At 39.2% G+C, this 26,444-nt stretch overlaps 1 protein-coding gene across 9 annotated transcripts in view; it reads right to left on the bottom strand.

Annotated features, from left to right (window-relative positions):
* Positions 1 to 26,444, bottom strand: part of LIMCH1 (LIM and calponin homology domains 1) — a 110,726-nt gene that overhangs the window by 52,916 nt on the left and 31,366 nt on the right. For 5 of the 9 annotated variants that reach the window (XM_017744491.1, XM_017744494.1, XM_017744493.1 and 2 more), the window contains exons 3-9: positions 21,066 to 21,172; positions 18,015 to 18,045; positions 14,879 to 14,989; positions 10,144 to 10,339; positions 5,570 to 5,819; positions 4,638 to 4,910; positions 571 to 861 (exon numbers count right to left, since the gene is read on the bottom strand). In XM_017744491.1, the coding sequence (XP_017599980.1) occupies positions 571 to 861; positions 4,638 to 4,910; positions 5,570 to 5,819; positions 10,144 to 10,339; positions 14,879 to 14,887 (1,019 nt within the window). In that variant the 5' untranslated portion in view covers positions 14,888 to 14,989; positions 18,015 to 18,045; positions 21,066 to 21,172. Of the gene's footprint in view, positions 1 to 570; positions 862 to 4,637; positions 4,911 to 5,569; positions 5,820 to 10,143; positions 10,340 to 10,628; positions 10,814 to 14,878; positions 14,990 to 18,014; positions 18,046 to 21,065; positions 21,173 to 26,444 lie in introns of those variants that run through there. The other 4 variants (XM_017744489.1, XM_017744487.1, XM_017744490.1 and 1 more) reach the window with 2 other exon arrangements.

Raw genomic sequence — 26,444 nt, 5'->3', positions numbered from 1 at the left:
TTCAGCAGCTTCTTAAAGGTCTGTATCACTGAACTGAAGAAAGAGGAGATTTTCTAGGCTGAAGCCTTGTAACCCATGATCCATTTCCCAAAGCAATGCTGCGTAAGGCATATTAGGACCACGTGCAACATAATTCAGTGCAGCACAGCAGGCATATATAAGCAGTGCCTTAACTAAAGACTCATCTGGTCTGTGTTTTATGCACGGTATTAAAAGAGCATGAGATGGAAGAAATGCACCCAAAAACGTGCACTGAAAGTGATCAGAAAAATGGCTGAGATGCAAAACATATTTTCTAAGTTTATTCTCCATTACTCATGCTCATGAGCTGTCTCATGAGCTTAGATAACGAAAGTGTCCTGCCTTTATCTTATTTACACCCATAGCCAATTAAAACCTCTCCTCATACTCTTAACAAAAAATTAGTTTGGTTCACTTTATGATAAAACATTTGCATGTACTTTAACCTGTAAGTTTTTTTTGTAGCCAAGATAGCTTTAGGCCTATACAGCAATATGCCATGGTGAAATTAAGCACTATAATTGAAAGAATAAGATCACGAATGCACACCTTGCATGTTCCTTTTTTTCCATCTGCAATGGCTTTTTAACATCTTCCAGTTTACCCTTCTCTTTACTTGTATAGGGTCCAACTAAAAAGGAGTTAAATGGAACTATATGTTTGGGTTGATTCATTCTGGCTCTCCGGGTGGCAAAGTCATCCTTTTCTAAGTCAGGAACTCTGCTGGCTGCTTCATCTTCTGAACCAGAATCCTTTCCTTGATAATGTGTCATGAAGGGATTGTCCTTGCGAAGGATGATGTCTGGGGTTCTTCTGTTGTCTTCATGTACCGGCGTTTTACTGACACAGAGCAAAATTAAATAAAGCTCTTGATGCACCAGGGGAGGAGAGGGCAGTGCAGCACTCATCTCCAGGTCAAAAAACAAGCACAGTTAATCAAAAATGCTCCGAGTTGCTGTTAGATTGCACAAAGCCTCGCTAGAAATAAAACTTATCATATACAAGTAGCAAATCCACAAGGACTTTACATAAAAAAATCAGCATGTTGGACCTTTACTTATTTTAGCTATAGCTGGAAGAACCAGCAAGAAAAGATTTCAGCACACGAGATGCAGTGAATATAGTACTTCTTGAACACTTCAAACAAAGGAAGAAATGTGATGCAAATACCTAATCCCTGGCAAATGTTGCTGAGTCCTGAAATATCAGATATTTGGCATTTTTCTTAATAGCTCTATTCAAAACAACGCCATCTGAGTAATCACTGAGGCCGTCTACCCTACTGTTCTTAACTTCTTTCTTCTCACATGCATCTATGATTGATTCCTTTCCTAATTAACCTTTCCTTTCCCACAGAGTAAGCTCTCTATGCCAGTGCTGACATAGAGTAGCTACGATGATAGCACCAGTACACCAGTGATACTGGCATGCTGGAAAACATTGCCACCTGCCCTCATCAGAAACATAACTGCTATCAACACAGCCTTGCTCTTACTGAAGATTACGACAATAAAGACACTTGACAGCTGGTACCCATAAAGATTAAGCTGCTTTTAACTTGTAAGGGTCAATACTCTTAGGCAAACTGAAAAGACAGATAGCAGGAGCGAGGCAACTCTCCCATTTAAAAATCTAATTGTATGCATTGATATTTTAGGAAGTTGGGCAGCAAGGACTGTTCCATGCAGTACTTTTGTAGGCATTTGCTCTTTCATGTAGCACACCTTGTTATACAAAGCGAAATAGAGGGGATCACAAAGGATTAAACAGACTGCCACTAAGAAAGGAAATCTGAATAGCTCAGGGGTTTCTCCGAGTTTCTCTACTATTCTAAATATAAGGAGTCCTATAATAAGCTGCTTTTTAAAAGCATTTAAAACATTTTAAATCCCTGAAAGACACCACTTATTTTAAGTTCTCAGCTGCCCTTTCAAAGTACTGCTCCACAAAGTTTCTGGAGAAACTTATGGGGAAGCCATAAACCATCCCTGACAGACCAGCCTTTCTCAGGCTCAAAAGACTAACGAAACTGTCTGCCTTTGCCTTCTTATGCTGCAAAACACAGGATCCCCTGTTAGTGATGTGGAGAGTATGGTCTCAAATTAGCTAAAATCAACTTTTTCCTTAGATCTCTCTGAAGGATCAAGATTTCATTTAAGGCAACAGAACAACACTGGCCAATAGCACTCCAAATGGGAACTGCTGTCCCTCTTCCTCATGAACATTTGTGTTCACAACAGCTTCAGAAACAGCTGGCTCACCAAGTGATTATTCAGTGAAAACTACTGGATTTTTCAGTCTCATGTCCACCAATGCTATTGAAGCTTGAGAGCCTCAAATGCAGCATTTCTGAGAGCAGTGTTTTTGGCAACAAAGAAATATTGAGTTATAGTACACAAAAGTACAACTGTGAGTCATTGCAATGAGAAATTTACAGCTTTTAGTATGTAACTGGACTTCAGTAATCAGCTTCTAGGTTGAGAATATTTTCCATTCATTTACATTAGCTGACATTTTGGGTTCTCCTGAAACAGTTTATGATGGTCTCAAAAGTGGTTTTTTAGGCCAGTTTACCATGGTATAGATAGCAAAGACTCTAACTAGTAGATTTAGCTGCAAATTTGTCTTGCACACCCAGCCCCAGCTGTTGCAGAAACAGTAAATGGGTCTATGCTGGTACAGTAAGTGCTTCCAAAGTGACTGCAAGCATTTGAACGCTCTGAAGCAAGGTCTCATACAGGCTTGTGGACCCTTATATTGCATTTCAGGACAATGGAAGGGGTTTTGGATGACTATGCTCTGTCAAGGAAAGAATCCATATTCCTTTTGCAACAAACATATAATAAACGCTTGCTCCCATTTCTATCTTAAATTCTCCTCTCCATCAACTCTTTCAACACAATTATCCTCTTTTTAGGGTGTCTCCATGAATGTGACCCTTACCTTTCATATACAATACAGTAAATAAGAGACAGATATGCAGGCAAAAAGCAAGCAAGGAGGATCACATATCAATAACACAACATGCAAGACAGACAATACACTCTTTTGGAAAGGGGAATTGCTTTTTGGCATGCATTTATATAGCATCTAATTCAGCTAACTGAAGATTAGGAACTGAAGGTTCCTAGAACATGCTACAGCAATGGAGATAAGCACTTAGACTCCAAGCAAAAAATACATTTGCATACAAGTTCAAATCCTTCCTGTTCAGGACTCAGAAAGGTCCCCTACTGAGTTAAAGGTTTAGGAACAATTAGATGCCTTGTAGAACTCAAAAGTCACAGTGGGTGATCTCCAGAGGTCAATAAGTTGAGAGGAAACAGCCTGTAAACAACTCAAAGAAACTAAAATACAACTGACAACCTCAGGTGAAAAAAAAAGAGAGGCTGGTATCAGAGTAAGATGAGAGAATAAGAGGGGTGAAAGAAAAAAAAATTAGAATACAGAAACAAGAGGGACTGAGAATTGCTGAGTGCCATTAGTGCATGGAAAATTGAACTTGATACCAAGAAGAGAGATAAAACGGAGATGTTCAAAAAACAGAGAAGAATAACAAGGCATTAAGAAATATGATTAAACACTCCCCTGTATCCTAAAGTGCAACTACTGAATTCTTCCCTTCTCCTCACCCACTATTCTTCCACTTCCACATACAAAGAATTTTCCTTACAGACTGCTGCCCCCAATGCCTTTTCTGCTGTGTCTTCCTACAATCCCCAGAAGCAGGCTCCTACTTCACTACAGTGAAGCTTGGGTTACAAACTTCTGCTCTTTGACCCTTAGCTGGGACAGAAAACTATAATCTACTCCTTCGTCCAGCTGCCAAATTCCACAAGTTGCTTCCACTGAGAGCAAGGAAGAAAAATTACTTGTTATTTCTCTTCCCTTCTCCATAAGCCCTGTCAGGACAACAGATTGTTCAAAGAAAGAACCACACATTTGTTCACACATCCTTCCTTTAATATCCAAATTGAACAACATCCCAAAATAAATAACACAGGTAATAAGCAAATAACTACCTATATTCCATTCTAAAGTCGGTCAAATTATGTCTGCTGAACTATGCCTCCATACTTTAACTGGTACATGTGTTAACAAGCACTGTGCTTTTATAGTTCCTGCCAATAAAAATAAATGTATCATTTATTAACATGGCTAAAAATATCAACCACCTAAAAGTGTGGTTCAGTAAACTAAACCATCCCACCAGCAACAAGTAATGGAAATTCCTGAAACTTTTACCTAGTCTACGCATTTTTAATGTAGATTTTTCTATATTTTAATTTTAATTAAAAAAAAGAATTTAATACAAGAAAGCATTAAGTGGAAGGCGACAAACAGTCTGTGTAGTAGTTTTCCTGGAGCCTGTTTACATTATGCTGTAAGACAATACAATTTCTCAACACAATTGCAGTTAGCATCACACAACTCTGCAAACCACAGCTGCCACATCACAAGCTTTTTCAGACCAAGACCTTCACTAGCAATTGTGAGTGCTTAGCAGACTGGATTTTTGTTAGGAGATGTGAAATCACAGCGCATCAAGGAAGCCCACACTTCAGCCAATCCTAAAATTGTGAAGCGTGCACGATTTCCCACACCATTGGGCTAACCTGCCATAGCGCTGGGCTGCTGACATGACCTTAATACCAGCTTGTTCCAGTCTTCTTAACTTTCTGATCTCTTCTTCATCTTTCCCCTTGGGTGCCGACGTTTCTTTTGCACTACGTGAAGGAGACTGGTCTATGGAGTTTTTTTCACTTTGATTCAAACCTAATTGATTTTTAAGGGAGCTTGCTTCAGGAGCCATGGAGGCCACTTTCTCCTTTTCACACAGTCCTGACGCTTCATTCAGTTCTTCTTCTATGGTTTCAGGGTGGGGTTTGCTATTGAATTATACAAGGCAGTTTAATGTAGGCTGTGCCTAAAACATACACACTTACAAGCACATTTTGCTGACATCATGGTGCCAAAGGATGAATTCTGATGAATAATCAGGAAAGTTAATTATGCTCTTTAGTGGAAGTTCTTAGTCCAAATCAAAAGTGAAGTATTAGTTGACAAAACCAACATACAGAAACACAGAGTCACAGCTATACAAACCATACTGGTGTATAAAATACAACATACAAACAAATTGATTTTACAAAAAACACAGCAAAAATATTATCTATTTTGATTGAATATATCAAACATTACTTTCAAGTATCATTTGTCCATAATTGTCTTGAGAACTGAAACAGATTGTCCAGAACAGTTTTTTCCAGCCTTGGGGTTTGAGTCAACATCCATGTTACTTATATTAACCAACACCTTGTCAAACACAAGCTATACATTGCATTGTATGGAAAATAATGACATCACGACAATGATTTTCCACTTGTTGCTTTTCTACTAGCTTCACCAATTGCTAAAAACTACTTGTCAGTACCATACCAGCCAGAGATTCATTACAGTATCATATACTTTGTGAAAAGAACGAAAATTGGGCAAGTGTTAAAGTATCATCACTGAGGAAAGGAGTAGGTGGACAGGCCAGTCTTACCTGAAAGGTCTGTCTCCTAGTGGTGAAGTCGCTGTGCTCCAGCTCTTTCGGTACTCCTCTCGTTCAGCTTTCTTTTTCCGAAGCGGAGCAGGTACATAGAAAGTCTGATTACTCTTGTTTGGGAGGTACTGGTTAAAAGGCACAGCTGATTTAGGTTCACCGTGTGAGGTCCGCCTCGCCAACATATCATCTTTTTTCACATCTGGCATCTTTCTGTGTGGCAGGTCAGTTTCTGAGTCACTTCCTCTCCCTAGTGAGGAAGGAGAAAAAAAATCCTTTTTATTTTCACTTTCATCCAGTTACATTTTTTAGAACTATAAATCAGAGAAGACACCACCAAAAAATTAAATTTAGCCACTTCTACCTGCATTTGTATTTTAGAATCAGTCACTGAAGGTAGTAGCCATAACGTCTACACAGACAGTAAACTTTTTTCCATCATGCACTGAAAAACTCATCTTCAGCCACAGGTCACATCAAAAAACCTTAGGTTCAAACCAAGCCAGACTTGTCAATCACATAGGATAGAAGTTTACCTGCCTAAAGCCCAGATAACCCCTAGTTGCACATAAGGGCATGCCTGATGTGATTCACACTCTTGAACCTAGACTTGTATGTGCCTAGCTCAAGCAAAAGCAAAAAAGGGTTCTGTTTTGTACAGCTACAGAATAGCAGGAATATGTGGATGTTTCCACACACACACACACATTAACATGGCAATTTGAACATAGACAGCATCAGTCAAGACCTGAGAACAGCATCAGCTGCTATGAACCAGAAAGCTCGATGGTCTCTCTCCAGTCTCATTGGTTACCTAGTCAATCAGTCTAGCACACTGCAAAATAAACAGAGACTTGATTCCCTGGTGGAAAGGTGCAAGGAGAGAGGGCAGTGATCTCAGGATTTAGAGGTTAGATCAGTACAATGAAGAAATAAAGTGGGAGAGAAAAATTGAGAGTTGGAGAGAATAAGATAAGAGGTTAACAGAGCTGGGTGATTACTTGATTTCATTCAAATGAACTAAGCTTCCTAGTATTTACAACCCATTTAAAACACTGAAACTTAGGCAAGTTTCTGACTTGAAACTCCCAAATTGTAGGACAAACACCCTAAAGAGCACTTGCAGTGTGGAACTGCTCTCATAGCCATTTTGGAAGCCACTTCATAGACATTCACTAGATTCCCTGCACCATCATGAGGCTTTTAAAATAATTTCACGAAGAAGTTCTGCAAACAGTTTTCTCCCAGCAGTGTAACCTCATCATGGGCCCTGGTTTGAAGAGTGAAATGGAGTGTGTTCAGTCATTTGTCCCATCAACATTTGTGTGTTCTTCCAGCTTAGGACAGTTGAATGTCTCTGGTCCTTGGCCCCTTTGCATCACTTGCATATGCAATTAGCTGTTCCCCTTTTTGGGGTGAAGGGAAGCCACCCGAGTTGTGTCAATTCAACACACTAGTAAATTAATAGCTAATTCACTGTGCTACGTCCTGAACAACTGAAAACAATGAAGTCATAAAAATCACAAGTAGCTTGTGTATAATTCAAAGTGGGGGAAGAAAAAGCGGTCTAAATATGCTAGGAATGTTATTTGCAAAGAGCTTTTGCAGTAGATTGAGTTATTCATGATTTGCTTGGAGAGAGACGAAGAAGAGTGAAAAGGACCAGTAAGAAAAGACATGACACAATGGAAATCAATGTTAGACAAAAATCACAATTCACTTTTTTGTCAGAAGTCTTTTGCTTGGACAGTTTTTGTTAAGACCTTGTGACAACTAGCATCACAATTGGTACTCTGAGTCTATGCCTAAACAAAAAGTGGATATATGATCACAGAATCACAGGTGTCTGAGGATAGCTGGGGTTTGAAGAACTGTAGTGTCATTAGACAGGGAAGGGCACAGAGTAACTAAAAGATAAGAAAAAGATCCCTTACTGTTAATTGCTATTCTGTTTGCTTTTGAGTTTGCTCTATTTTTGTAACACATGAAAACCAGTCTTGAACTGGCAGAGAGAAATGCTGGAATAGATAACCACAGCAGCAGAGGAATTGGAACACATTCCTCTCCCTCATTACTGATGTGCCTACCAGCATCCTCAAGCTGAGTACTTCAAAGGAAAACAGCTTCTTTAATTATTCAGATTTTACTCGTGAAATTATTTTCAGCTCAAATTTGAAAAAGAAGCACTTGAAGCCAAAGTACCAAATGGAAGATGCAGCTGTGCTCTACATTTATAACCTTAAGTTTGTTGTTCTGCATTTCCAAGTAGAAGCAGCAGCAGACAGTTTCCACAACTAGTAACAAGCAATTATACACTACAGACATCCACAGATCCTTCTTAAAAGGATCTATGCCCAGCTGCTGGCCAAGCAGAGGATTTTATTCACTGGCAACTCTAAAGGCAGCTCAGTCTGCAATTCTACTGTGTTTTAAATAACTGTTCGACTCTATCATTGGTTTTGTTTGATTTTTGCTAAGGGACAGGCTCTACATGGGACACCAGAGCAGTTCCTCAACAGTAAGACTAATCATAGACAGCATTTGTGAAGGTAGTATTACTTACTGCTTCCACCTAAACTAATCACCTTAGGATCACTTAAATAGCGTCCATTCATTTTTTTTTCCTCCTAGGAGTGGAAGGCATCATAGTTTTAGTTCACAGTAATATTATTTGGTTTGCAAAGCTCCTATTTGAATGGAGAAAGAAGTAATGAATGCAAAATGTTTTCCTCCATCCAACTTTGCATATAGAATCATAGATTCGTTTAGATTGGAAAAGACCTCTAAGATCATCGAGTCCAATATATACTATTTCTATCAAAAACTACTCACAGCTGAGTGAAACACTGGCCTGCTGGGACCACAGGAAGAGGTTCAACATAAAAGAGGTCAGCCAAGTTACACCTCACCTGCAACTGTTGGAAGAGACAGCTGGGAAGTTATGGCAATAGTAAGCAGGGAAAAAAGGACACACTAGAAAGTGTTGGCTGGACAAGTCATACATGTGCACACAGCATTTGCACGCACCCTGGTGGAAGACTAATTTTTAAGAACAAGCTTTGTGTGCTTTCATCTTATTTTGTATCTGTTACAGACTCAGGAATGCGACAAGATAGTATGTCTTAGCAAACAATCTGTGGCAAAGAATCACAAAAGCTTTCTAAAATCTGATAATACAGCAGAAGTTGACAGGAAGCAGCTACAGGACATATGCAACTGGCTGCCTACCAGTTCCAGGTAAGCAGGGACACTGGACATCCCTTGAGCACTCAGGACTGAGCAACACTTTTACATTAGGACATGTGAGGTGCTCCTATTTGCCAACACCATGCTTGTCTCATTTGAGAAGGCAGAAAAACATTTTATAATGTGGAGCCTGTGCTCTGCTCAGCATCTGAGGGGTCATGAGGCTGTTTCAGGGAATCAGCCCCAGTAGCTGTTTCTGGATGGTCAACCAGCAACAGCCCAAACACCACAGGCCATTCAGAGCAGCAGAGCAGATCTTACCTCTGACTTTCCCAGAGCTCTTTCATAATTCTGCTGTGATACCAGCTCTCCCTGCCAGCTTTCCAGTTCTAAGGAGCTCCCCATCAACTCAGGAAATCTCTCATGTGTCCGGTTATGATTAGCACCAGTTTCTTTCACACTGCCAAAAGCAGTATGAACATCTGGTTCCTACCAAAAAGTCTTCCTGCCTTTCCTTTTTAAATTAAATAAACAACTTTACCAAGGAGAAGTGATTCATGTGTGCAACATAACTTCATCTGATGATGAAGTTTGACTTACTCATCTGTTCATCAGGAATGTAACCGTGCAGAGAGCCTCAATCATACAACCTTCTGTCCTAAACCAGAATCCTGCTCATGACAGGTAACCTAAGTGCATGCTCCACACCTATCCCTAGCAAATCCTTCTTCATCCATCATGCTGTGTTTACAAACCTCTGAAAACCTCTTGAAATCAGAAAGAAATGCAGAGAAGCAGCATCCCTTCTGTATGCCTAGAGCTGCATGTTCTCTCACAAATGTGTACAAAGCTCTGATGCTGGAAAATACTAATATACCCAGTTTTCTAAATGCCATAAAAACAAATATGACATTTGGTAAAGTGCTGTACATCAGACTTCAAAACTCTGTCAAGTATCAGACATTCTCAAGATATTTCTATGTCATTTATCTGCCCTGCATTTAATTAAGCAAACATTTTATTCACTACAATTCACTACGCTCTGTTCCTGCAATTTTATTTCTTGCTTCAGCTTAGTTTATAAGTTAAAATGAGTCTGCAAAACATCCTCTTACACCAAAACCCAGAAAAGCACACTTCCCATCATAAAATTACACTGCAGTGATGTAACTCATTTCCCAACGCTACACTATCTTGAGGCAAACTTCAGGTAAGCTGTTGGCAAAGTCATCTACACCTCGGGAGCACAGATCAGCATTCACAGAGTTCTCCCACCGGATTAGCCCTATTCAGAGGCTGTGTCCAGCTCCTGAATGGCACAGTTATTACAGAACCATTACTTCTATGTCACAATGTTATGCATGTGCCGCACTGTGACTGGTACTTACCATCACTGCTCCCTCTGAGCACTACATCTGGAGACGGTGTCTGCTGCGAGCGGGAGCCAAAGGAGTCCAGACTGTCAAAGGAATCATCTCTGCCGTGGCGAGGCGGGGAGAGGGAATCGCTGCGCTCGGAGTCCCAGCAGTCTATATAGCCACTGTCACGAATGCTGCGTTTGGGGCTATCAATATCCTCTGTTTCCTACATGGAAATACAGCAGGAACCACTTTTATAAAGAAGGCACTGACATACCCGTGAGATGCACTGCACATCAGAGAGCAAAGCATCTTCCCAAATACTAAAAATCTCCTCCCCAAAAAAAAGGTTTCCTCAGTTTTTGCCCCTTCTTCCCTTCAAAACAAAGTGCAAGATTGCAATAAACCAAAATTTTATGCTGTTTAAGAAGAAACCACTCTCATTAGATTAGCACAATGAACTGAGAAAAAGTTCCAATAGACCAGTTAATAAACTGATCAAAAGTGAAAGTAACCTGAAACTTGACTTTTCGTCCACAGTCCATAGCACAGCCAAAGGCACTATAATTTTAACATTGTGCCTGCATCAGGTTTAAGTTTGCTGCTTTCCAAAAGATCCCCCCACTCTCCTTGCCCATCTATTGTATCTGGCCAGGACCCCAGCAGACAGCATTTGTTGTTGCTGCTTCAGCTCAGCAAAATAATAAAGCAGTGTGCCCCAGCCTCCGTCTACCTTGAAGAGAAATTCTTGTTATGAAAGAGGGATGTCTTTCTCAAGCAATCAGCAATGAAAAATATGCAAAATGCTTTTCCCGATGCCTCAGAAGAATTCAGTTGTGCTCTTTACTCTTTGCCAGCTCTTGGCTCTGGGGGATATGAAAGCACTTGTAGCTGACCCACATGTTCAGAGCAGGGAGAACAATGGTTGTCTTTGACAGCCCTGTGATTATAAATTCTTTCCAGTGCAAGCAGCACATACTAAAACACTGAAACTCCAGCAGAGGGAAAGGTCAATAGAAGCCATCCTCACCCTTGCATTATAATAAATCCCTTGTTTTAGAGAGTGTCTTAACATTAATTACAATCACACAGACTGAGAAAAAACAAAAATAACTAAGTTTGTTCAGAGATAAATCTGGTTTTTTCTCCCCCGACAGTAAGTCAAGTCAGAGATGTGGGTGCCATTATCAGACTGACATTTTGTGACCCAAAGAGGCTGGAATGTGATTTTTTTTCCCAGAAGCATTTGAATATTAATTCCTAATTAAGAAGCACCCCCTGCTTACCACCAGCTGAAGCACAATGGCTATATTGAGCAGAGCTCCCACTGTCCCTGACTGCTAAGGTTTTACCCGTCACTAGTATTGCCAATGAGAAGATCAATCAGGAATATCACAGTATGCTATGGTGGGCCACCTCCACAAAAAAGCGTGTTTGCCAGGAAAGTGATGGAGAGTGGAGAGCTCTACAGTAATACCCCAACATTCCCCTGCTGAAAAAGAGGGAGGCTTGAAGTGGGACTGAGACATCAGAGCAAACGCCCTGCAAACTTTTCAGGAAGAGGGCCTTATTAGTGCCACTCACTACTAATCTGCCAAAATACCACATTAAGGGCAGCGGCAAGGGTCACCTAAGGCCAAGCTAAACTGTGATAATGCCATTAAGTAACCTCGCTGTGAATAGAAGTGAAAATATTTTCTAAAATCAGATAAAATGCACCTAAAAAAGTTGTAATGAATCCAATGTAATTTCCTTCCCCAGTTCTGCTTAGTGAGCTAAAATACTGATAGAAACAATAGACAACAAAAATCTGTCTCCCTGAAATCTGCATTAATTACACACAGACAAGAACAAATCTACAAATCCTATCAAAATCCCGTTTGTGACACGATCCAAAAATCTTTAAAAAAATCTAAAAATCTAAATTCCCTAAATCCGCTCATCCTTTCATACCAATCAGCTATTCTCAATCTTTAGGCACACTTCCATTTTCCTAAATTACTGTATTTGAATGACACAGAACTGCTCAACAGCTACAGGGACTTAAACTGGGCAAAAAGCCCCATCCTGCATTCACCATCTCCCAGAGTTTGAAAACAGTCCAATTGTGAACTAATGAGTTCTGCAGAACCTACTTTCAATGGCCTGTTTATGTTAATTTTGCATGCTGCTCACTAGGAATTAGGAGGCAGGCACCAGGACAGGATCCCAGACTTCTGTAAACATGTTCTTTACAGCCTTCCCCTTGGCAAAGACACTCTCGCAACACAATGCCATCACACAGACGGGTACTTGTCCTGCCTTGAACAAACGTCATCTCCCAAATGCTATCAGTGGGAATGTGGTTATCTGTGGGACCGATAACACACAACAGCACATAAGTCTCTCATATTATCTAATTAAAAACACAGTATGTCACCGAGCAGCAGCTAAAGCGTGACTGCCAAATACAAGATGCATTTGTCCAGGAAGTTCCACCCACTGCATATAATCAAAAAGCCATGTATATTTTGTCACTGAGAATTTCTAGTTTAAAAGTAAAGAAGAATGAGTACTCAAATAGTTAATGAAATTAAAAACAGAGTAGTATGAATAAAATTAGAAACTAATATCCCCTTCAGCAAGAGAAGTCAAAAAAGATGAGCCCAAGACAACTTACATCAGAGCTGTCTTTTGATTTGCTTATTAAAAGAGGAGGATAGAGAGGATCTACAATAGAAAAACTAAACCAGACTGAATTTATGGTCGATTTAGTTATTAAATTCTGTGGAAAAAATGCCAATAGAGAATGTGATAAAGTGTCTTTTCATCACTCAAGTTCAGCTATAAAGAACATCAGAGCATTGCACAGCATGATTAACATGTTATATTTTACAACCAAATCCTCTTCAAATGCAGTAACATATGAGCCCACAATTGCCAGAGGGAAATACCACAGGGCTGCAAGAGTAGGGAGGTGATAAAAGAAGTCGCCAGCAGCCCTCACAACAGCATCATCCTAAGTAAGACTTTTCAGGACTGCAAAGTGCTCTGTTTATGCATTAAAGACATATATAGCTTTCAGCTTTTATGAGGCCTCTAGTCTTCTCCCAGCTTCAATATTTCCAACAAATCAAGTACCAGCCTCGCTTTTGTCCTTAATTTGCAGCACTCTGCAATGCCCAGCCAGGCCCTTCATGACCACCAGCTCCCTGGAGAACACTTCCTTTTGCCCCTAGCCTATTTCATCCCACAAAAGGGTTCAAGATAGGACCTCCAAAATGCTCTGATGATTAGTTTCATGGGTAAATATCATCTGGAAAAAGAGGAGCCTCATGGTGTGAGATTAAACATTAAAAAATAAATCATGATACCATGCAGCATTAACATTGTGACAAGCTGCACTTTGGCAATTTTTCTGTGATACCTCCCTTGTTTTGGGTTTGTTTCACCTTCCAGACTCTTTGGAGTGCAAACTGCTCCTTCCCCACATCTTAAACAACTCAAGTACTAACTTCATCTTTTTATTGCTTAGGCTCAGTCATATAACTCATGAGTGCCAAAGTCCCGAGTGATAAGCACAGGTCATTAAAATGAAGACTAAAATAAACTTCTCCAGAGAAGCAGGATGTTCTCTTTTCCTCTCCATTTTCACCTACTTGCTCACAGGAACTGGGCTCACAAACAGGAATTTTACCCATCTAGTTAAGGTTCTCTGGTCACACCAGGGTGTAGGAACTGCTATCAGTCAGACAAGCATTTCTTCCTCTCCAGCAGTGCTGGCCCTGTGAGATCCCAGAATGAAGAGCTGCAGCTGGCACAGTTGGAGCAGCACAGAGGTCAAGGAGAATTAAGTCCAGAGAGTCTCCCAAGGCCCCCAGACCCTACTGCCTGTGGTGACATGGATGTTTCCTGAGGTGGAGAGGGAATAGCAGACACGAAGCTCTTTGTGGACTGCAGAATGTATCTGCACAGCCTTTCTTGAACAGTATGTGCAACACACACAGTGCCAGTACATGGTGCTGCCATCTCCTTCCACGCCTGCTCCTTGCCCCTTCCCCTTTCCATCCCAAAGAAAGGCAGGTTTGGTTATCAACGCTAACCATTAGCATTAACCATGAGGTTAAGTGTCTGATGTCAAGGTTCAGGGCATGCTGGAATGCTCAACCAAAAGTCCCCAAACCACCCTACAGCAATCACAGCTTTTCCTTTCCAACAGAGATCAGCTCATCACAAACCACCAAATACGATTTCAGCCAGAATTCAGAACTTGGCAAAAACAGATTTATCGTAACTATGCCCTTAGTGAAACATAATCTCCTTCTCCTCCACTTCAGCTTTATTTAGATCCTTTGCTTTGGGGCTTTGTGTTGCAACATAAAAGAAAAAAAGCTGCCCATGAGACTGAATGTTTTAAAGAAGAAAAAACTATGCTCTTGTGAGTCCTGCCACCTTACTTTTGAGTCTCATCTCTTCTAGCTGAAACTTGGTGTCATAAATGAAAATAGTTCAAACCAAAACACATGGAAATTAAGATAACAGAGCCACCTGACAATTCTAAAGCCCTATTTGACATCACTTGCTGCATCACTGATACCACCACCAAGCTGGTTGCCAAAGGGGTTTTCACAGTTTGGTAGAATGAGAAACATTTTTGATGTAGGTAGAGATTCATTAAGTAATTTGCACTGCAGCCCTCTTCTCTCATATTTAGCAAGAAACAGTTAATTTATTGGAGTAATAATTTGAAGTAAATTTCCATTCCCAAAACATAACAAAAAGATACCTTTCTCATTTGTGCCAGGAAGCCTTCAAACTCCTTCAGGTTCAGGGTTGATCCACTATACGACGTGCAGCTGTTTGCTGCTTTCCCTAGCCAATAAATGGTGACTAATACCTGCAGAAGTTAATAAGAATTAATTTAAGCCACAGTCCTGTAGCTAAATTTACTTCCCTGCAACATCCCTCATTTATTCTAAACTGCACAGCGGCACAAGATTTTGTTATAAATCAGAACTGAAAGGGAAGTGTCTGTCAAAGGTTACACGTAAATACATCAGGCAACTATGAAAATTTAAACAACCCTATAAAATATGTAACTTAACATATTATCTCCCTGGTATTTTTAATAAAAAAATAAAACTGTTACATCTGCCTGGAAAAATAAAGAGAAAAAATGGATCTAAGTAGAAAAACTAGACAAATATATTTGAAACTTCTAGAAGACACACACAAGTATATTTGTTTCTAAATCAGTATGAAAAAAATCCCAAAAGAATACTAATATTAGTAGTCATTAATGAAAACCATTAAGAGCAAGGAAATAAACAAAACACCTAGAATGTCTGCCTGCCTAAAAGTATTTTGAATATGTATCAATTTCAAGGACAGAAAACAGAGTCCCATTTTTAATCACCTTAATGTAAGTAACCAGATGACAGAGGAACATTTACTTCCAGGCTTCTGCTAGTTTAAGAAATGCTTAGCCCAAATTAATCAAAAGCCATGAGCACCTTGTAGTTTCTATCAGACTACAGAGTAAAAGTTAGTGATTTCATTCAAGTTCTGACTTGATAACCTCTCCGGAACTCAAAAATCACTTCAAAACTAGTGAGGGAAAAAGACCAAGAATTGCTCTTGCAAGTAGCAAAAAAATCTGACCGGACACTGCTGATGTTGCACTTGTTTTAGAAAATGAGAAATTAAGCTGCTTAGGATGGTCAAATCCAATACCTCCAAAAACGCTGACATTTATACCATGCAGGGAAAGGCCTTCTCTGCACCCACATATGTCTCTACTTAGAGCAATGTCTTTAATGATACCTGTGCAGCAACTATTTGGACTGGAAACTGCTCATCAAAGGCAATTCAATTCAGTGTTTTGCACTGGTTAAAAATTACAAACTATCACCTTAGAACTTAGGGCTTTTTCTCATTTAATGCTCATTATTTTGGCATATTCCATGACATTGCAAAGTATTTAACTGGAGAACAAACAGGAAATATTTTGATGTGGAAAAGATATGCAACCAATAATAAATAATAGTTGCCATTAACTGCATCAAAGAAGTTACATAAACTGAAATATACTATTTTATGTTTTGATGGGGTAGGGCCATATACTTGATACTACATAGAGAACTAAAGGAAACAAGACTAGCAGAAATCCCAAGGGGGGATTTCACTGGGAACAGACATGTCTCAGACTCTTCTTCCCAAAAACATGCATCCACATTCCTTCAGTGCCTCCTCCTCAGCAACATACGCTAGGTTTTTCTTATCAACTTGCTCTAGCATCCCCATTTTTCATTTAAGTGTAATGTCCAAAATTATGCAGCACTGCAGCTGAGGCCCTGTCAGAAAAGGATAGAGTGTCATACAGATCTTCTGTTTAAAAACAACTGTGGTACATAAGGTAAAATATGTATTTTATATATAAACACAGTTTATATTTTTTTCAGTTTACAAATAGTATACATGTAATTAAATAACTGAGTAACATTTTTAATAAAGTTCAAAAATGTTTGCTCTGTTTTTAAAATTGTATCCAAATCAGTACTACTGTGCTGAGTGAAAGGAGGTGGTGTAGCTGGTACTGATTTTTTTTTGTCTTGAAACAACTTTTATCTAAACTGTTTTCCTTCAACCAGAACCACTTGACGAATTTAATGCAAAAAAATCTTACGGTATACGTTCTCAAGTTAAATGAAAATATTTGCAAATAATAGTGTTTCTAGCAACCAGGAAACTGTCCAATTCATTTTGCCATTCAGTTCATTGATGAAGGTTATGGTATTTTTATTTATTTCTGCTAGCATTTAATAACTTTATCTCTTCTTCCTTTCCTTATTAAAAAAAAAAAAAAATAAAAGGCAGATAATTTCATATTTGCAAGCAATTCTGGCTGGCTGCCAGCATAAGCTGCAGAATCATGCACCTGGAAAGTGCATATTGCCTACAAGCACATTATGGATGATACTTTTGAAACTTCACCCTTAAAACAATACATCTGTACAAAGATATTCAGCCAGTGCCCACAAAGAGTGTTAAAATACCAAAGCTGAACTCTTCCCCTAAAACTTTGTGCGCTGGGTGCACAAGATACTGCTCTACTGATGACGAGAAAGAGAGGATGAAATAATTTGGAGGAGGGAGTGGTTTTGGTGTTGTTTGTCCGGTTTTTTTTACCTGCAGTCATGGCAGTCACGATTACTGGCTTTCAAAGTTATTAGAAAAGATCCTGGCATTTCCTATCAGATAATAGGAGTGTGACCAAATAAAAATTATACCAGTTTACAGCTAACTAAGGACAGACAGTTTGCTAGGCTTCAAGAACATAACTGAGACCAGCAAAATCTAGACATTTTCTTTTCTAGTTAACAATTACAGGATCCAATACCATTGCCCTTAATTTAAATTAACAGGAAATTGAAGTTAAATGGAAATAGTCTTTCTGGGGAAACACTAGTTTATTTGGAAGAACAATGAGAAAGCTATAGCAAACCTGATAGTAAGGCCTTGCATTCCAATCTAATGGTCATTTTGCTTCATTTTAAATGCTTTGTGCAACTGTACTCTATGCCTATATATTTGTGAAGGGCTACAAAAGTGTGGCTTCATGGGTGAGTCAGACTGTTCCCAGGAAACGCCACACTGGACAGCACAGAAATCACATTGTTTATCACTTACCTAAGAGTATCTAAGAAGAGACAAATGTTCTCCATTTATTTCTATTGTAAGGCTGCTTTGCCATAGCAGCTCCACCTAAATTTCCAGCAGGACCCAGTTAGGTTTGTATTCAGAAGGACTTTTCAGAGGATGCAATACTCAGGTGTACTCAGTTTTTACTGAACATAACTCTTGCTCAGGCCAATTACAGGATTAACCAGACAAAAAAAACAAACTCCAAGTGATGTACTTACATTTTTCAGCTTCCTACTATAGTCAATGTTCCTGGTTGCAGACACAAGCACATACACAAAAAAAAAAAGAAAAAAAAAAAAAGAAAAAGAAAAAAAAAAAAGAAAAAAAATCAGGAAGTAGACACACTTTCCAAGAGGCTGTATGTAGCAGATCACATTTTCCCTAACAAAAGCCTGCTGACTGCTTCTGCCGTCTGGAAACACATGAAAGCTAAGAAGATGTAGTTCACACATTCATTTATTCATAACATGGGAGTATTTTGTCACCATTATTTCAATCATTAAATTAGAATTCTGGAAGTACAAAAAGAAAATGTGTTTATAATGGTCCCACAGTAAAGTAGGACAATGCCAAAATATTTCCTTTAAACAGAGTTGCTGATTTCTTAAAAAAGGAAGACAAAAGTCCTCACTGCTAAAATACATTCTGCAGTTATCCAACTATCAGATTCTGCTCTGCAACCCATACAGATTCTGGAAGCAACTGAACAAGCATAAGAGGCATCACCAAACATTAAGGAAATATTGCGGGTGCTTCTGTGGAAACAAATATTACAAAGAACAAAGTGAATGGACAAAGCAACAAAGACCCTGCCATTTACAACAGAACCTGATGTGGAAAACATTTATTTTTTTAAATGTATACTTGAGCACTCAGACTGAACATTGGCATCATCCTTCTCAATTCATTTTTTTATCTCATGTTCATGGAAGAGTGGGAGTTTTATGTTAAAGACATCAGGGTACAAAGTTTGTGCAAACATAAACAACATTTCAAAATCCAGCAAAGAAAGCATTAAGAAATGAAGGAAATATGTATCACATTTAGGTGGTGAAAAATAAACAAGACCATTTTAGATTTACTAAAGATTGTGTCCTGATTATTTACAGTGGAATTGTCTTCTACTGTAACAGTAAGACCACTCCAGCATTAAAGTTTATCTGACAAAACCAAAAAGAAAGGTACTTAAATCTGTTAGAACAACAAAAGCCTAAATATAGGCAGTGGTAAACAAAGTATTTTTGATAACATGTTTTTAAGCCAAAATTTTGTCCACCAATACCCACACAATAAGAAAAATAGAATAGTCCTGGCTTTTTTCCTAGTAAAATAACAGTGAAAAGAGTCTTGTTTAACAAGTCACAGAAAAATTCCTTACAGCATTAGCTCATAACTTTTATGAGCACAATAATCCAAAAAAATAGATCTAATGCATGCTTCAATTAATATCTGTATTAAAAAAATGGTTAAAATGCCATTATCTTAATCATGTGCAATAATGTGATACTCATCCTTTACCACAGAACTAGTGGTACAAGAACATTTTCACCATGTTTAAAAATATCACCCAAAAGTCTACAAAGAGGGAAAAAATCACCTTCATTCTTTGAGAACTAGCTAGCAGAAGACAGCCTTCAACATATTTCTCTATAACAGTCATGGACTTGGCTTGTACATCTCAACTCAGTTACTCAGCGTGAACTTGGAGAGTGCTCGGGAAACGTTTGGCTCATTTCCTCAGCTGCTTTCTCTGAAGCCCTCATGTGCAGCAGAAGGCCAGGCCAGCTCTAGGGGGTTTACGATGCCAGGTTTAACTTGGTGACATACCAAACAGCTCTCCTTGGAGCTCCACCCTAGTCAAAGCCTCTCAACCTGCCTCCACCAAGGTACTCTATCCATCCTCAACCCCAAAAGATGAAGGTTTTTATCAGAAAGACTCTTTCTATCTGGTTTCATATGGAGATTAGGGTTTTATATGGAGATTACCGATTGTTTTGCAACTCTCTCCAGTCACTCATTGTAATGATTTTAAAGGACAACATAAAGAACCTATTTCATTGAAGTATTATCAGATTTAGAAGAAATACATCACATAGCCCCCAGTCACTGCCATGTAGAGGGCAAGAAGAACCTCGTGTGAGAGTCAGAAACTTGGGAAGGAGCAAAAAATGGTATTCCTTAAAGCAAGGACACTGGCCAACTTGATTTTCAGAGCCTTTGAATTTTCCCAGACAATGCCTGAACACCATGAAAACTTGCCCAGGTTCCATTGCCAGAAAAGAATAAAAAAAAAATCTACTGAAATTTAGTAAATTGTTTCCACATACTTTTCTAAAATGGATATGTCTGACCAAGATTTCATTAGTGATCTTTTTGGCCAAATGAAATGAGGCCATTCAATCAACTCAGCAGTATCTGCTTGTCTGTAGAGCAATAAATTCAGTTGTAACTGTAATATTACAATAGACCCAAAACTTTCAGGAAAACTGAATAACACCAATTACAAATTTTGTTAATTTTATGAAAGTGTGGGTTGCTTTTGCTTTTAGATGGTGGGGAGCCTGTGCAATTTGTGTGGTAGTGGGTGTGTGGCTTTGGTGAAAAGCTATCTAAATTGTGGCATTTCCAGTCCACACACACTTCCTCAGCCCAATTACTGTGTGTCCCAAGCTATAGCTCTTGCAGGAAAATGAAGAGACCATGCTTATGTCTGCATCTCATAGAGTCTGAGAGGCCTCTTAATGTCCTGTATTGCACCATCAGAACAGTTTAATCTGAAATAACAGAGCTGTGATTTTTTTTCCCCAGACTACACTATTTTATTAGTTGGACAGACAAAAAAAGAATGCCATCAATTTAGGTTAGGAAAACCCCTAAATTCCTCAGAATCTCATTGCCTAACTAAGACATTATTTTCACAAAATCACAGAATAAGCTGAGTTGGAAGGGACTCACAAGAATCATCAAGTCCAACTCCTAGCCCTGCACAGGACATCCCCAAGAGTCACACCACGGGCCTGAGAGGATTGTCCAAGTGTTTGTCCTTTTTTTACAGAGCTGTGGTTGATGTCTCTGGGATAAAATCTGTTGAATAGAACAATCTGTTTGTCCCAGCACTGAAAGTTCCCCAAACCTCTGCTTCCTACTTACTCCGCCTTATGCTAATTACATTTCTCAATACAGCATTTTTGCTCTTTCTTAAATATTTATTACTGCATCACATGCACCTGAGGCTGCAACATGCTGCTACAAATTGCTGTTGTACTTACTTGATGGTTACTCTGTTTGATGTGTCCTGCAGATCACCAGGATCAAAAAGCTGAGATTCTTTAAGTCCCAGTTCTTTGCAGCCTCTTAAGAATAATATGATATTATCCTGAAAAGAGACAAAGAACATAAAACCTCAACACTTTAAACTCTCTTTAATTGAAAAAGAAGTCTTACCAAACCAACTTCTGCCTAACTCAGTAACTGTTCATGAACAGTCATACCATTAGCTAAATGAAGAACCAAAGTCATTTCCACTCACATAATTTAAGAAGTCAGTGTAGATTTTGTTTGAAAACCAGATACATATGAAACTTTTTATTTTTTTTTTTTCCGAGATATGTAACTACAACAAGCTTGTTGACTTGCTTCTTTTCAAACCCAGATGTTGGCACTTTTTTAACTTTTAACTTTTTTTAAAAAGGTCCACTAATTTCTCTACCTGCCGCTGGAGGCTGCCACATGACCTCAGCACACTACAGAGCAGAAAAGGCAGGATTTTTGAACAGAGCAGGAAGAGTAGATATGAAAAAGCCCACCACCATTTAAGCAAGCAAGTTGTTCAGAAAACACCTTGCATGTCAGATATGAACAACCAGTTAACACAATCATTCTCTTGCCTCTCCAACTGTAACCAGTCAGAAGCCACTGAGAAAAGAGATAGGTGCTTTCTCCTGAAGTAAAAACCTTGAAGCTACACCTCCCATGGCCACTGTCTCTGAAGAAACAACACCAATTTCTTAACACTTCTTATGGAGGATTTACTCTTCGCAAAGTGTAAAAATTAAAAGTCAATAACTAAGAGAGACTAAATAAAAACTGCTATAAGTGTCTTTCAAACCAAGTACCAGCGATGACTCTTTGGTTTGCACTAAGGAGATTAAATCTGCATGTGTGCATATACAGTTAATACAGGCTTTATACTTATACATATGCATGTACCACTCCCCTTTTACAGAATCAGTGAATATGCTTTACATGGATAATCTTGAAGGCCAGTAGAGAATAAGTTTTTAGATATATATGTTTCTAGATCAGCAACTGCAATGGTAGATTTGTGGAAAGTAAAGATATAATGTACAGCTTGATATTTTTTGAGGCTTCTCATCTCAAACCTAAAGCTAAGCTCCCACATGAAGAGTTATAGAGGAGCAGAACCACAGCGTGTGGTAGAGACCTGTTTTCATAAAAACTGGGAAGCAGAGGAGCCTCGTGGTGTTCAGTTCTTACCCACTCTGCATGACAGAGCAGGATTGGTAAGCAGGGCTCTCCCCACATCTGCTCCCAGGCCTTTCTTCAGGCTCGGGGAGAGCAGCCCTGTTTGTTCTGTAAGCAGCATGCTAATCGCCGCGGCGCTTGGCATGCCAACACTCTCACACACAAAGCTCGCCAGCCACACCACAGAAAACACAGACTTGGAAATTCAGAGGAGTTCAAATCTCCCTTTCTTCCCTGGCTGAAACTTAACAGCTCTGGAGAGGAGCCAGGAGGGGAAGCAACAGCAGTTGAGAGAGAAGAGAGCCCATAACCCCGAGAGACAGCATCATTCATGACATGAAAAGATGCCTGTAAAATTTTCCATCTGGCTTACTGTTTGCATTATAATTTTTCCAACTGCATCATGAATAACTCTTATGTTTAGTCTTTGATGGAGGATGGTTCTGGTCACTCTCAAATGGTTGGTGGAGTGATGCATAAATCTAGTAAATCTAATAAAAATGCAAAAAGCATTAAAAAAGAATTCCTAACAGTATTTCCAAATTTATTAAAAATATACAGGACACAGAGGTTATAGTAACCTAATAGACTTAGAAAACAATCAGAGGAGGAGGAATGCTGAAGATAACTAATTGCACCCATCTTTGGTGCATACATACATGCCAGAAGTTCACATCTGAGTTATGATAAGCAGTAACAAAAATACCAGTTATTGGCAGCCATGTAGTTTGGAAACTTAGTTCTTCTGCCTGCTTCCCAAAAAAACAGCGTCACCTACTCCTGTTTGGCTACATGCTTTTTATTTTGATGGTCATCATACGAATAACGCTTGCCAGCAGTCACTAACACTATCACCCAAACAAAATTCCTCAGAAAGTCGCTATCTTGTATGGGAACAAATAACCACACATGCCAACAAGATGAAATGAGTGAGCCCTGAAAGAAGTTTCTGCTTTTGCTAACAATCTCATAATTTTTACTTCCCAATGGTCCTAAAAATGGCAATTTGTTTGAAAGGACTGAAGAAAAATCCAACAAAGAAAATTCTTTCAAGTGATATATTTACTCAAGGACACCTGTCTAGGCTGCCTAACCCCAAGCCAAAAATGTATCTCATACTACTGCAAAACTACACTTTTCCTAGTTTGGTCTAGGACAGATGAAATTCGCATTTGTAAGTTCCACTGAGTCACTGGAGAAAAGCAGTCCTAAGCCATTAAAGGGAGAAAGGAGTCTTAAAGTTAAGACCCAGCTCCCAGCAAAGCTTTCTCTCAGGATTACTACACCTTGTATTGACCAGGTCCTGATTTCTTCAGTTCTCAGAAAATGTTGCTTTTATCTTTTGAGAGGATTTATCGTTCAGCATCTGTTAGCTGCACCTACGCATTTTTTTTTTTGTCACTTAAAATGTCGCTCTTTATCATTGCTGAAGAAACTAAAAAAAGCAGAAAAACCAGGTTTACAAGTAGCAACATATAAAAACCAACCTTACTTTAAATAGGTGACTGAAAAGACACATTTAATGTGCCTGCCCAGCTCCTTACAACTTGGCAGAGTTAAATAGGTCATGCAAATGGGTCACACTGCAGTGGCAAGGATCTCGGGGTGGCCAGCTGCCGTGCCTCAGCTAACACATCTTTTACAGTGGTCTCAGAAGACACAGCCAGAACTTGGTCCCTCTGGCAGATCCTACGAGGCACTATCACACAATTTTGTCAGTACATTAAACGGAGATGATACTGCCTTTCTCTCAGCCATTACTTTCTGCAGCTGCAGTGTTGGAGTAGACAGAGAATTGGTGACTTGGTCAGCATATCATTTCCTACAGCCCCAGAGGACCTGCAACTGTCTCATGCTGGCTCCACTTGGTTTTATTCCACACCACTGTACAATCAAAAATCTTCTTCCAGCTTTTGTCCTCCATACACACAGAGGAAGAAGAAGCTGATAGGCTACAGCCTGAATTTATTTTGCAAATTTTCTCTATTATTTTAATATATAAAATTTTATGTCCATAAAGATCTACATTTATATAGATCTATAAATTATAAATCTGAAACCTATAGATATCACAGATAGCTACACAATTTTATCTATGCTTGACCTATAAAATGACAGAAAGTCTAAACAGGCTGCATACAGAAGACAAACACTTCAGTGTGGTAACAGACACAGGACACAAACATAGGATACACTAATAGGTTAAATCCCAACCCTTTTCTGCTTGCCTCAGCAGAGTCCTGACAGTTACTGTTACATCAGCACTATAAGCAATGTCATTTACTTGTAAGTATAGAAAACCAAAAACTATTAATGTAAATGTTTCACTATACTAAATTTCAGAAACAAAAAATTAACCAACACACAAAACTAAAACTCCCAGGCAAAGCTAGCCATGAAACAGTAAGAAGGGTCATGGGCAGCTAAGGGTGCAGAGCACTGACTCCCTGAGAACTTAGTCAGAACGATGCATGGGAAGGAAGGGAAAAACACTCCTGCTCTCACAGTTGCATTTCAACACCATCACCTTTTCATCCTTTCTGGTGTGTAATCTGACAGACTCACCTCTACAAAATCACTTTGCCAGGACAATCATCTGAAGATAATGCAGAGAGAGTAGGCGGCGGAGGGGTGGGTGGTGAAGGTGAAGGTGGAGGGAGGGAATGAGGAAGGGGGGAAAAGGTAACACACTGCTCACTTGTAACTTTTTTTTTAAACAGCGTGTTATAAATATGAAAAAATGTTCACCATATAGCATTAAGTCATTTTCCTCATGCACAAAGTGGAGCACAAAACCCTGAACCCTGTAAAAAAACCCCCAGAAATTGGCAGTTGAGTAGGACAGACACCCTGGAAAGCCACCGCAAATTCACACAGTAGCACTGCCAACACACGACATAGTTCAAGCTAGCGAGAATTAAATATTCACAGCAGGCAAATTCTCTCCATAGGATCTGCTGATCAGATGCAATGGCAAACAGCTTGAATTTGGCCCACTTCCATTCCTTTCATCCGCCACAATACATACAAAACAGTCTCACTGTATTCGCACTGCAAATCAGTCCTACAGCTTATCACTGTGGAGCCATCATTTGTCAGATGTGCTACAGCATGGCCCGGACAAGATATTCAGATAAACTTGGGGAAAATAAAAGCAAGCCAAGCTGTATGTCTGCACAGAACACTGAATAAAATGCCAAATACATGCCACTTCGGCAAGCTGGAGATATTATTAGCTGCCAGTAGCACTGCTGTTTTGCAGGACAGCTGCAAACAAACAGGTGGCCCTTTTCATTTCTGGAATGCTGATATTTTCCCTGCTCCAGAATAAATTAGAACATCTCTAAAATAAAAAATTAAAAACAAAAAAGAAAATTTCCAAACTGCTTTTCTGAGCCATTTCCAATAGACTCTAAAAAGCCTTTTGTTTTCTCTCAACATTTCTTCCTAATTCCCTTATTTTTCCATTTTATGTAAGTAATTAGTGGTCATAATTTACCTCTATAAAAGCAGTGGGTCTTGCCTGATTCACAGGTTCATAGAAATACTGAAATATTCTGTGTGTGTGTACATACATATATATATACATATATATATATGTACATACATATATATACATATATATGTACATACATATATATACGTATATACATACATGAATACATACGAGTATGTATATATGTGTTACTATTTCTCCAATATACTTTTGTGTGTGTGTTTAACTATATACATATGTTTAACAATATATATATGTGTTTGTGTGTGTGTGTTTTACCATTCATCCAATATGATTTACTGTATATATACAACAAAACTACGCAAAAGGTTGTTTTCCGTGGCAGACTCCAAATCAGTAGATTTGGAAGGAAATAGATCATAGTTAGGACACATTCACTTAGAAGCTGAGGATGGTTAACCTCCAGGAGAGGAAGGCTGACAGCACACCAGAACTGAAGGCACCCCCCAGAACAGCAAGGGGAGACCGGGCTGCTTACACCCCAAAAGGATTCCGGCACACAATAGCCTCACCCACGAAAATTAAACGCTAGTGGGAAAAAAAAAAAAAAAACCAGAAAGAGATGGTCCCTGGGAACAGGGAGGGGAAGCAGGACTTACCAGCCCGTCAGCCGGACCGATGCTCGCCTCCGCAGGGCCGCAACCCC

Source organism: Corvus brachyrhynchos, unplaced genomic scaffold (assembly GCF_000691975.1).
Source record: "Corvus brachyrhynchos isolate BGI_N302 unplaced genomic scaffold, ASM69197v1 scaffold17, whole genome shotgun sequence".
Lineage (NCBI taxonomy): Eukaryota > Metazoa > Chordata > Aves > Passeriformes > Corvidae > Corvus > Corvus brachyrhynchos.
Note: the sequence above shows the minus strand (reverse complement) of the source record. Positions and strands in the feature narration are given on the sequence as shown.